The 12,611-nt window shown below is 42.5% G+C and overlaps 1 protein-coding gene across 1 annotated transcript in view; it reads left to right on the top strand.

Moving 5' to 3' along the window:
• LOC126355061 (UDP-glucosyltransferase 2-like) overlaps nt 1-12,611 on the top strand; it is a 79,066-nt gene that overhangs the window by 48,729 nt on the left and 17,726 nt on the right. The window contains exon 5 of the mRNA XM_050005229.1: nt 391-610. Within this exon, the coding sequence (XP_049861186.1) occupies nt 391-610 (220 nt within the window). The remainder of the gene's footprint in view (nt 1-390; nt 611-12,611) is intronic.

The raw sequence follows: 12,611 nt of genomic DNA, 5'->3' as shown, positions 1-12,611 counted from the left end.
GATAGTCTCCCATGAATAGAAAACTGCCGACGACCTTCTGATGTGTGAAATACGAGTTTTGTCTGCATCTTGAATGACCTATCGTCGATTGGACGTTGAGCCCTAATCTTAGTTATGCGCATAGCCAAACCAGATACTACTCTATTAATACACAGATGCCACATTTCCACTCGTGGAGAAATCTAGACAGTTACTTACAATGCATGTTTCACTTGTTCTTTACGATTGGTCAGTGGTGGAGGCGTACATTTGCCTGATTGGATTTGACGGAAAGGGTGTCTAGATTGTATGTTTCGTTGGAATTTATGGCACATTTACTTTCAATTGGCTTTATAATAATTAAAAATTGGTTACAGTTGTTTACAATTCATTGTTTACTTTCACGAGCAGGACATACGAGATTGGCTGGACGGTGCCGAATATGGCGCCGTGTATTTCAGTCTGGGATCCACTCTGCAGGCGAGTACGATGCCAGAAAATAAAAGGCTGGCGTTCCTCGACGCTTTCAAGAAAATCCCACAGAGGGTGCTGTGGAAGTGGGAGGCCGACATGGATGATCTGCCACCCAACGTCAAAGTCTCAAAGTGGCTGCCTCAGCAGTCTGTACTGGGTACGTTGCGCTACTGCATGAACATCACAAATATATATGGCTTTAAGTTTCCTTTAATTTACGTCTATGGTCACAATCTTTTCTGTTTAACAGATTACCGGTTTCGGTCTTTAATGACCATCATCAGATCTGTCTCAAAATTTTGATTTTATGAGACAGATCTGATGATTTCTGTTTAACAGGTTACCGGTTTCGGTCTTTAATGACAATCATCAGATCTGTCTCATAAAATCAAAATTTTGAGACAGATCTGATGATGGTCATTAAAGACCGAAACCGGTAACCTGTTAAACAGAAAAGATTATGACCATAGACGTAAATTAAAGGAAACTTATTACATATACGAATCACTGTTTTTTTCGCGACTATGTCGCAGCTTGTGAATATATGGCTTTATTTGTATGTCTCTTTCTCACGTTTGTCTGACCCAGTTACTGAAAATTAATTGGATCTGCAAGACTCACGGGTGAATCGTATTCATAAGCAAACCTCTCGGAGTTCTTGAGAGCAGGAACTATCTTTCCTATTGTTTGCAGTTTATTACTACTGCCTAGAAGTGTAGCTATGTATTTTTACAAATCATTGGCTCGCATGCTTATCACAAAAAATATTCACAATATTTTAGCAGCAGTATCTGGCCGTCTGGGGAGGTAGCCGACTGCTAGAATGTCCGTCCACAAACGCGCGAGCCATGACATCCAATAAATCCTAAACCTCACCTTGGTGCGAGGACGTGCACCATTTCAAATTATACTCAGTCTATCGAATCAGAATGTTAAGCGGGCAGTCACCGTCATATTAATCGAGAGGTCGAGGCTATACGCTGGCACTGGCTTTTATCCAATTCCTTTATTTCGTGACTTTTTCACATGTAACAGAGTAAACAGAACACTTACTGGGCAAGCCCCATAATGGTCATCCACGACTCTCAACACATTCGTCATACTTTGTGGACATTTTGGACAAGTTCACTGACGAACCATTTCGATGAGAACCTATCCAAGAAAACACTCCAAATGCTTTCACTACTGGCGAACACCTGAAATGTGCAAGTAGTGGTGTTTTCCTGTTGAATGTAATCTGAACCTGAACGGAACGTCTAGTTATTGGATTTACTGCAAAACACGAGCGGAGTAGCAACGCTTACCTCCCTCAGATTTCGAACATCAGAATGATTCGTTGCCCACTATTCGAAGGGGATCGTTGTAGACTCAGAATGTACGTCCACGCTGGGGCTATGAGAGCATACCGGGTCAATCATCTGAGGCGTCAGCTCGCACATTTTTTTGGGATTCAGTATTATCCGAGAGCTCTTCAGGGCCACAGCAAGGCGCCTTTGCAACACCGCACGGCGTTCACCAATAAAGTTAGTTGTCGACTATTTCGATCCTCTGTGTGAAGCTAACTGGCATACATTAGCTGAAGAAATGTACAGTGCAGGTAAAATATGGCGTTCTGGTTACTGGGCGGAGCTTGTATTTAAAAATTTCCGGTATAAAAATGACTGAGAATTGAAACTGATAAATTTTAGACGCAAGCAGCGCTACCTCATGGCCCTGTGAAATCAAACTGAAAAATTCTTACCTCGTAATGGTGTAGCTGGATAACGCTGTCTATATATCTGCTCGTAAATGACACAATAGTGCAGTGCTGACCTATCTACTACTACTGGGCAACATTTGTCTGAGATTTGCATTATTAGAAAAAAACTGACTTTGCTTGTTGACACAGCTGCATAGCTGCTCCTCTGCTTATTAAACAACATGTGACTATGATCTGGGAAAATTTGTAAAATATTTAAGTTCTATTAAGTGGTAAAAAATTGTTCCGAAAAGCCTTATTATTGAAAACATTTCTGCAAACCATTACATAAAAAATTGAACATTAAAAGTCAACGAAGTTCACCTTAGACTACATGGCAATGAACTGCGCTGAACAAGCGGCGACTGCTATTTCTCTTACAAGGCTACCAACTGTACTGTAGCGGTGACCTACAACTTCTCCGTAACAACGAGCTATTGCGACTGCTCCATAACAACGAACTATTGGGACTGCTCTGTAGGAGCGAGCGATTACTACTGCTGCCGACACTGCTGTGACCTGCGATTCTATTGCAGCAGGGATGTTTTATATCGCAGACAGCGCGTGAGCAATACATCGAAATTACATTTGCTCCAGTAGTGTAGTGAACAGTAAACCTCTTACATAATGAACCCCTTACAAGCTATATCCATGAGTATCCTAATAAGAGCACGAGTTGTTAAAGTGTCGTGGGGGATGAGGAGATGCTAGGGTAATGTCTACTTGACAGCACTTGTGTGTTGGATGCAAGGCGTCACGGCCGATATCCAATGTAGTGCTTCTGAGGCACCTCTTCCGTGTTCATGAGTAATGGTTGGCCTATTAGATAACGTTATACCGACGTGACGGCTTGAAGTCACTCACTGACGTAAAGCGACTGCAGTGTATCCTGTGGTCAGTTTTACGAGCGCTCCAAACAAACATCGGAACAGCTGTTCGCAGTTAACGGCAAATGGCAGTCAATGGGAGAATACTAACAGCCAGTACCAGTCGCATAGAGCACGCAAAAGAGAATAAACTGAAAATAGTTTCGATATGGCACTGTCTGAGAACTGCACTGATAAAAATAAATCTAAAATGTGATAGTCGAACCAAATTCAAACAGGGTAAACGACCTTTTAATAAGATGTGGACCCAATCATCTTCTCTTTCACTGAACGAACTTACATATGTTAGCTAGCAGTGATTAATTCCATGGTAGCGACGAAGGCTTCTTTAGGAGTCTGTTTTGACCACTGGAAAATCGCTGAGGCAATAGGAGCACGGCTGGTGAATTTGCGGCCACAGAGTGTGTCTTTCATTGTTGGAAAAAGCCAAAAGTCACTAGTAGCCAGGTCAGGTCAGTAGGGAGTATGAGGAATCGCTTCAAAATTATCAAGAAGAAACTGTTGCGTAACGTTAGCTCGACGTGCGGGTGCGTTGTCTTGGTGAAACAGCACACGCGCAGCCCTTCCCGGACGTTTTTGCTGCAGTGCAGGAAGGAATTTATTCTTCAAAACATTTTCAGAGGATGCACCTGTTACCGTAGTGCCCTTTGGAACGCAATGGGTGAGGATTACGCCCTCGCTGTCCCAGAACATCATTTTTTCAGCACTGGCGGTTACCCGAAATTTTTTTGGTGCCGGTGACTGTGTGTGCTTCCATTGAGCTAACTGGCGCTTTGTTTCTGGATTGAAAAATGGCATCCACGTCTCATCCATTATCACAACCGACGAAAAAAAAGTCCCATTCATGCTGTCATTGCGCGTCGACATTTCTTGGCAACATGCCACACGGGCAGCCATGTGGTCGTCTGTCAGCATTCGTGGCACCCACCTGGATGACGCTGTTCGCATTTTCAGATCGTCATGCAGGATTTTGTGCACAGAACCCACAGAAATGCCAACTCTGGAGGCGATCTGTTCAACAGTCATTCGGCGATCCCCCAAAACAATTCTCTCCACTTTCTCGATCATGTCGTCAGACCGGATTGTGCGAGCCTGAGGTTGTTTCGGTGTCTTGTCACACGATGTTCTGCCTTCATTAAACTGTCGCACCCAAGAACGCACTTTCGACACATCCATAATTCCATCACCAAATGTCTCCTTCAACAGTCGATGAATTTCAATTGGTTTCACACCACGCAAATTCAGAAAACGAATGATTGCACGCTGTTCAAGTAAGGAAAACGTCGCTATTTTAAGTATTTAAAACAGTTCTCATTCTCGCCGCTGTCGGTAAAATTCCATCTGCCGTACGATGCTGCCATCTCTGGGACGTATTGACAATGAACGCGGCCTCATCTTAAAGCAATGCGCATGTTTCTATCTCTTTCCAGTCCGGACAAAAAAAAAAAAAAAATAAATAAATAAAATCGGAGGCCTTACAACTTGAATGCACTTCGTAATAACCAGGAAGAAAATTAAAGAAGCATTGTTTACTGTCATTAAATTTAGTTTGCCACAAGTATACACTGCTCAGCCAGAACATTATGACCACCGACTACTATAGATTTTAAGCCGTCCAGGTGATAGCAGCCCCCCATGAACCATGGACCTTCCTGTTGGTGGGGAGGCTGGTGTGTCTGTCATACAGATAGCTGTACCGTAGGTGCAACCACAACGGAGGGGTATCTGTTGAGAGGCCAGACAAACGTGTGCTTCCTGAAGAGGGGCAGCAGCCTTTTCAGTAGTTGCAAGGGCAACAGTCTGGATGATTGACTGATTTGGCCTTGTAACAATAACCAAAACGGCCTTGCTGTGCTAGTACTTCGAACGGCTGAAAGCAAGGGGAAACTACGGCCGTAATTTTTCCCGAGGGCATGCATCTTTACTGTATGATTAAATGAAGGCGTCCTCTTGGGTAAAATATTCCGGAGGTAAAATAGTCCCCCATTCGGATCTCCGGGCGGGGACTACTCGGGAGGACATCGTTATCAGGAGAAAGAAAACTGGCGTTCTACGGATCGGAGTGTGGAATGTCAGATCACTTAATTGGGCAGGTAGGTTAGAAAATTTAAAAAGGGAAATGGATAGGTTAAAGTTAGATATCGTGGGAATTAGTGAAGTTCGGTGGCAGGAGGAACAAGACTTCTGGTCAGGTGACTACAGGGCTATAAACACAAAATCAAATAGGGGTAATGCAGGAGTAGGTTTAATAATGAATAGGAAAATAGGAATGCGGGTAAGCTACTACAAACAGCATAGTGAACGCATTATTGTGGCCAAGATAGATACGAAACCCACACCTACTACAGTAGTACAAGTTTATATGCCAACTAGCTCTGCAGATGACGAAGAAATTCAAGAAATGTATGATGAAATAAAAGAAATTATTCAGATAGTGAAGGGAGATGAAAATTTAATAGTCATGGGTGACTGGAATTCGATTGTAGGAAAAGGGAGAGAAGGAAACGTAGTAGGTGGATATGGATTGGGGCTAAGAAATGAAAGAGAAAGCCGCTTGGTAGAATTTTGCTCAGAGCACAGAATCATGAAAGAAGGTTGTATATATGGAAGAACCCTGCAGATACTAAAAGGTATCAGATAGATTATATAATGGTAAGACAGAGATTTAGGAACCAGGTTTTAAATTGTAAGACATTTCCAGGGGCAGATGTGGACTCTGACCACAATATATTGGTTATGACCTGTAGGTTAAAACTGAAGAAACTGCAAAAATGTGGGAATTTAAAGACATGGGATCTGGACAAGCTGAAAGAACCAGAGGTTGTACAGAGTTTCAGGGAGAGCATAAGGGAACAATTGACAGGAATGGGGGAAAGAAATACAGTAGAAGATGAATGGGTAGCTTTGAGGGATGAAGTAGTGAAGGCAGCAGAGGATCAAGTAGGTAAAAAGACGAGGGCTGCTAGAAATCCTTGGGTAACAGAAGAAATATTGAATTTAATTGATGAAAGGAGAAAATATAAAAATGCAGTAAATGAAGCAGGCAAAAAGGAATACAAATGTCTCAAAAATTAGATCGACAGGAAGTGCAAAATGGCTAAGCAGGAATGGCTAGAGGACAAATGTAAGGATGTAGAGGCTTATCTCACTACTGGTAAGATAGATACTGCCTACAGGAAAATTAAAGAGACCTTTGGAGATAAGAGAACCACTTGTATGAACATCAAGAGCGCAGAGGGAAACCCAGTTTTAAACAAAGAAGGGAAAGCAGAAAGGTGGAATGAGTATATAGAGGGTCTATACAAGGGCGATGTACTTGAGGACAATATTATGGAAATGGAAGAGGATGTAGATGAAGATGAAATGGGAGACAAGATCCTGCGTGAAGAGTTTGACAGAGTACTGAAAGACCTGAGTCGAAACAAGGCCCCAGGAGTAGACAACATTCCATTGGAACTACTGACGGCCTTGAGAGAGCCAGGCCTGACAAAACTCTACCATCTGGTGAGCAAGATGTATGAAACAGGCGAAATACCCTCGGGCTTCAAGAAGAATATAATAATTCCAATCCCAAAGAAAGCAGGTGTTGACAGATGTGAAAATTACCGAACTATCAGTTTAATAAGTCACAGCTGCAAAATACTAACGCGAATTCTTTACAGACGAATGGAAAAACTAGTAGAAGCCGACCTCGGGGAGGATCAGTTTGGATTCCGTAGAAATACTGGAACACGTGAGGCAATACTGACCTTACGACTTATCTTAGAAGAAAGATTAAGGAATGGCAAACCTACGTTTCTAGCATTTGTAGACTTAGAGAAAGCTTTTGACAGTGTTGATAGGAATACACTCTTTCAAATTCTAAAGGTGGCAGGTTTAAAATACAGGGAACGAAAGGCTATTTACAATTTGTACATAAACCAGATGGCAGTTATGAGTCGAGGGGCATGAAAGGGAAGCAGTGGTTCGGAAGGGAGTGAGACAGGGTTGTAGCCTCTCACCGATGTTATTCAATCTGTATATTGAGCATGCAATAAAGGAAACAAAAGAAAAATTCGGAGTAGGTATTAAAATTCATGGAGAAGAAATAAAAACTTTGAAGTTCGCCGATGACATTGTAATTCTGTCAGAGACGGCAAAGGACTTGGAAGAGCAGTTGAATGGAATGGACAGTGTCTTGAAAGGAGGATATAAGATGTACATCAACAAAAGCAAAACGACGATAATGGAATGTAGTCGAATTAAGTCAGGTGATGCTGAGGGAATTACACTAGAAAATGAGACACTGAAAGTAGTAAAGGAGTTTTGCTATTTGGGGAGCAAAATAACTGATGATGGTCGAAGTAGAGAGGATATAAAATGTAGACTGGCAATGGCAAGGAAAGCTTTTCTGAAGAAGAGAAATTTGATAACATCGAGTATAGATTTATGTGTCAGGAAGTCATTTCTGAAAGTGTTTGTATGGAGTGTAGCCATGTATGGAAGTGAAACATGGATGATAAATAGTTTGGACAAGAAGAGAATAGAAGCTTTCGAAATGTGGTGCTACAGAAGAATGCTGAAGATTAGGTGGGTAGATCACATAACTAATGAGGAAGTATTGAATAGGATTGGGGAGAAGAGAAGTTTGTGGCACAACTTGACCAGAAGAAGGGATCGGTTGGTAGGACATGTTTTGAGGCATCAAGGGATCACAAATTTAGCATTGGAGGGCAGCGTGGAGGGTAAAAATCGCAGAGGGAGACCAAGAGATGAATACACTAAGCAGATTCAGAAGCATGTAGGTTGCAGTAGGTACTGGGAGATGAAGCGGCTTGCACAGGATAGAGTAGCATGGAGAACTGCATCAAACCAGTCTCAGGACTGAAAACAACAAAAACAACACGAGGCATCGCAACAACGTTTCAACAGGCAACGGCAGTCAACTGCTGTTTGTGTATAAGAAATCGGTTGGAAACTTTCCTCATGTCAGCACGTCGTAGGTGTCGCCAACGACGCCAACCTTGTGTGAATGCTCTGGAAAGCTAATCATTTTCATGTCACAGCATCTTCTTCCTGAAAGTTAAATTTCGCGTCTGTAGCACGTCATCTCTCGTGGTGTAGCAATTTTAATGGCCAGTAGTGTACCACTGCTGCCCTTCCAGTCCGACGATCCTGGAGGCGTCTGTGCTACGTGGATGTCCAGAACCTCGCCTACCGATGTGAGAATTAGAACGAAGGTCAGCGTTGGCCGTAATATTGAGGTTTTATTGGCAGCAGAATCGATTTTCAATCACACAGTGATCATCCTCAGTGCTGTGGTGTGGGAATGTTGACGTGAGGACCGACACCAGCACTGTTGCACAGCTGAATCATCGCATCCAACTTGTGTGGCAGATCTCCGAAAGGACCATACCGCCACTCGGAAGATCACAATTAGACACCTTCCAAACTGTCAGTTGGCTGTGGGAAGTACGAGCGCGTCTCCGCGGCATGGTTGCCTGTTTGCTTCACACATCTGCACCACACTGAGCTTTCTGTCTGTGAGCATTCCCGACTGAAGGGCGGACACAGATGGCGTTCTGAACTGAGCCACTAATCTGTTGATGGCCGACGTTGAAACCATTATATAGTTCCCCACAGTCATTTAATGAACAAAGTAAGAGCATATGGACTATCAGACCAATTGTGTGATTGGATTGAAGAGTTGCTAGATAACAGAACGCAGCATGTCATTCTCAAGGGAGAGAAGTCTTCCGAAGTAAGAGTGTTTTCGGGTGTGCCGCAGGGGAGTGTCGTAGGACCGTTTGCTATTCACAATACACATAAATGACCTTGTGGATAACATCGGAAGTTCACTGCGCTTTTTGCGGATGATGCTGCGATACATAACAATGGAAAATTGTACTGAAATGCAGGAGGATCTGCAACGAATTGACGCATGGTGCAGGGAATGGCAATTGAATCTCAATGTAGACATGTGTAATGTGCTGCGAATACATAGATAGATCCCTTATCATTTAGCTACAATATAGCAGGTCAGCAACTGCAATCAGTTAATTCCACAAATTATCTGGGAGTAGGCATTAAGAGTGAGTTAAAATGAAATGATCATATAAAGTTGATCGTCGGTAAAGCAGATGCCAGACTGAGATTCATTGGAAGAATCCTAAGGAAATGCAATCCGAAAATAAGGAAGCAGGTTACAGTACACTTGTTCGCCCACTGCTTGAATATTGCTCACCAGTGTGGAATCCGTACCAGATAGGGTTGATAGAAGAGATAGAGAAGATCCAACGGAGAGCAGCGCGCTTCGTTACACGATTATTTAGTATGCGCGAAAGCGTTACGGAGATGATAGATAAACTCCAGTGGAAGACTGCAAGAGAGACTCTCAGTAGCTCGGTACGGGCTTTTGTTGAAGTTTCGATAACATATCTTCACCGAGGAGTTAAGCAGTATATTGTTTGCTCCCTCCTACATATATCTCGCGAAGAGACCATGAGGATAAAATCAGAGAGATTAGACTCCACACAGAGGCATACCGACAACCTTTCTTTCCACGTGCAATACGAGACTGGAATAGAAGGGAGAACCAATAGAGGTACTCAAAGTACCCTCCGCCACAAACCGTCAGGTGGCTTGCGGAGTATGGATGTAGATGTAGATAACTCTATATATCTACTATCCCCCAGGTGGCGTTTGCCGTCGTCAGATCAAAATCGACGCCGCCTTTCGAGAAGTAGGAAGTCTTTTTCCGACAGTGTGTCTTATGCTCAACTTGCAGTCAAGAGAAGACCGAGAATGTTATCACCGTGAAAAACGTTCCCTGTTGTCACTCGCAGACGATTTATAAGATATACCAGGTTACTCCAGGCTGGATGCCAAAATAAATATTATCAACTTCAAATAGATTTCTACTATTATAAGCAACATCATGTGCCACATCAGAGTTCCCAAAAGAGTAACGGTGCTACCAAAAGCTTATTGTACGTATAAACATGTTCGTGATTATCGCCCTGTTCGATATGTACAGAAGCGTTCAGTACCAGGAAGGACTCTTCTATGAGCATTCTGCTCTACAACCAGACACCACGTGACGAGACTCTGAGGGCGTTGAATATTTTCTGTGTTCTTTTTTTTTACGCTTACATTACAAAAATTTAATGATGTTTGTTCTTTTGTACAGCGTGAGCTATTACATCTCAGATGTGAAACTTAAGTTATATGCATGATAAGATGTATGAGTAAGACCTCTTTTGAGTAATGACTGTGAGCTACCAACTTGATTCACCCCGAATAAAATAATGGAATAATTGAGTCTGTTACCGCTTCAACTGTCATTCAGGCTATTGCCTTGGCCATAATAAATTTCACTCTGAATATCATTTTTGGTCAAGTGTAAGCATGGATTAAAAACAACGCAGACATTTTTAAATTTTCACAGTTGGTTCTCTGCGTGTTCACTAGTGCAGTATTTCATAATTAATCAACAAGAAACAATATGAACTTCACGAGATGAACGTAATATTGTCCGAAGTCGGAAGGAAGGAAGATTATGGATTAAAGTCCCGACGATGACGACGTCATTAGAGGCGGAGCAGCATTCTAGGTGGACCACGCTGTAATTTATCTTCTGTGGCGGACAAACTGTTGGTCCGGTCTTTGTCTTCTAGTCACATCAGCCAATAACAGACGTCCATTTTACTAGCGACGTCTTCGCGCTCTCGTATGTGCCTCAGTTACCTTTCGTTTTCTTTGGCTTCAAGTTATTCGTTCGAGACAGCTTCTAACTCTTTCATAGTGGAACTCTGTTCTGTAAAATATTCACAAAGTTACTTACACGCAATTTCCCTTCTCAGTCTAATAGTTACGTCAAATGAAAGGATTATAAGGCGTTCAGTAAAACCTCTGAACGAAATGATTAATGATGTGAAAGTACGAATACTACTAAATCACAACTAAGAAACCTTTTATTCTTAGTTACGGAATAAAGGCAAAACTTCACGGTGGTCTTAAGCTGTGCTAAACGCGCTATAGTTATAGTATGGTTTTAGGGAAAGCAGGTGTGTTCGAGAAGCAATTCTAGCCCTGCGATTAGTGATAGAGGACATATTTAGGGGGGAAAAAGGAAGATGTAGAGTTACTTGGAATGGGGTAAAATATTTTCCGTTTTTAGGCATTTTGGTATCAAACACGACGATAAAAGGGTAAGACATTCTCTTTGTGCTAAGCAGAGTGTAGTAGTTAGCATTAAAGAAATGTCCCAAGCGGTTGGAACTACGACGGTTATAAAAGCAGAGCAGGGTCGCTCTTTCACGCTACTGATACTTAGAAATTGTCCTTTACTTCTTTCGCGGCTGCTTCCATATAGGATGATGAAAATGAACACGAATTGAGTCAGCTGCGTAATAAAGCGGAGCGAGTGGTAGGTGACGTACGCAAAATGTACAGACATCAAACGAGAATTTAGGAAACTTGTGTGACTCTGATAGACATGCTGGACAGGTAAAAGTTAAATTTGGACAAGAGACTCTTGAAAAGATGGTTGAATGTTGCTATCTAAGAAGTATAACAGAAAAAGAAGGAAAATGCTAGACTGGTAGAGTAGCAAGAATTTTGCAAGACAGAAGGGTTTTCAATAAAAATTACTAACATCCATAACTATAAAGACCAAAGAATACACATCCAGAGTTATGTCTGGCCCACTACTCTATAGAGGTGCGAAACTTCGGCAATGAGCCAGTCAGAAATGTAACGATTAGAGCGTGTTCTGATATTTGGCCTTAGAGGAGACTATTAAAAATTAGAATGATTGATCGAGTAAGAAACACAGACGTATTGCAACGAGTTAACTGGAAGAAAATGTTAACATGGAACATGATAATATGAAGAGACAGAATTAGTCGACAAAAATTACCTCAGTCGTTGCCATAAATTGTAGTTGAAGGAACGGAGGAAGGACAGTTGCAGTTGGCAGGCCTAGATACGAGAAGATAAGTCATATGGTGGCAGGATGTGGGATGCATAGAGGATATCTGGCATTCGACAGGAATGGAAAGTCAGTCTGACCAACCTTAAGGCTAACGACCAAAAAAGAACACCAACGGAATTCGATAAGTGTGAAGTGGCGAATAATGGGTGAAATGTGTACTTCGACATATTGGGTTGATCCATAAATTCGTGCCGTTTTCCCCTAAGTTTAAAAAACACAATAGAGGCACATATTACAGGTCTCCCCCCTGCGGGTTCGGGGGTACGAATAGGCCCGCGGTATTCCTGCCTGTCGTAAGAGGCGACTAAAAGGAGTCTTCAAAGTTTCGGCCTTATGTGATGGTCCCCACTTGGGTTTGACCTGCCATTTTCAAAATTTCCGTTGTTAGTGCGTGCCATTTGGGGAAGGACGCCTTACGTGGTGTTTCGTGGTGTTTTTCTATTGGTCCATCGTGCACCTCCATCTTGCATGCTATCTATTGTCGTGTGGAGGGATTTACACCCCATGTCTTCTGGGTTGCCTCCTCGTCTTGTGCGCAATCCCCTTCTTAGCGCCCACG

Source organism: Schistocerca gregaria, chromosome 3 (genome assembly GCF_023897955.1).
Source record: "Schistocerca gregaria isolate iqSchGreg1 chromosome 3, iqSchGreg1.2, whole genome shotgun sequence".
Taxonomy (NCBI): Eukaryota; Metazoa; Arthropoda; class Insecta; order Orthoptera; family Acrididae; genus Schistocerca; species Schistocerca gregaria.
The sequence above is the reverse complement of the archived record's forward strand: the minus strand, read 5'-3'. Positions and strand labels throughout refer to the sequence as shown.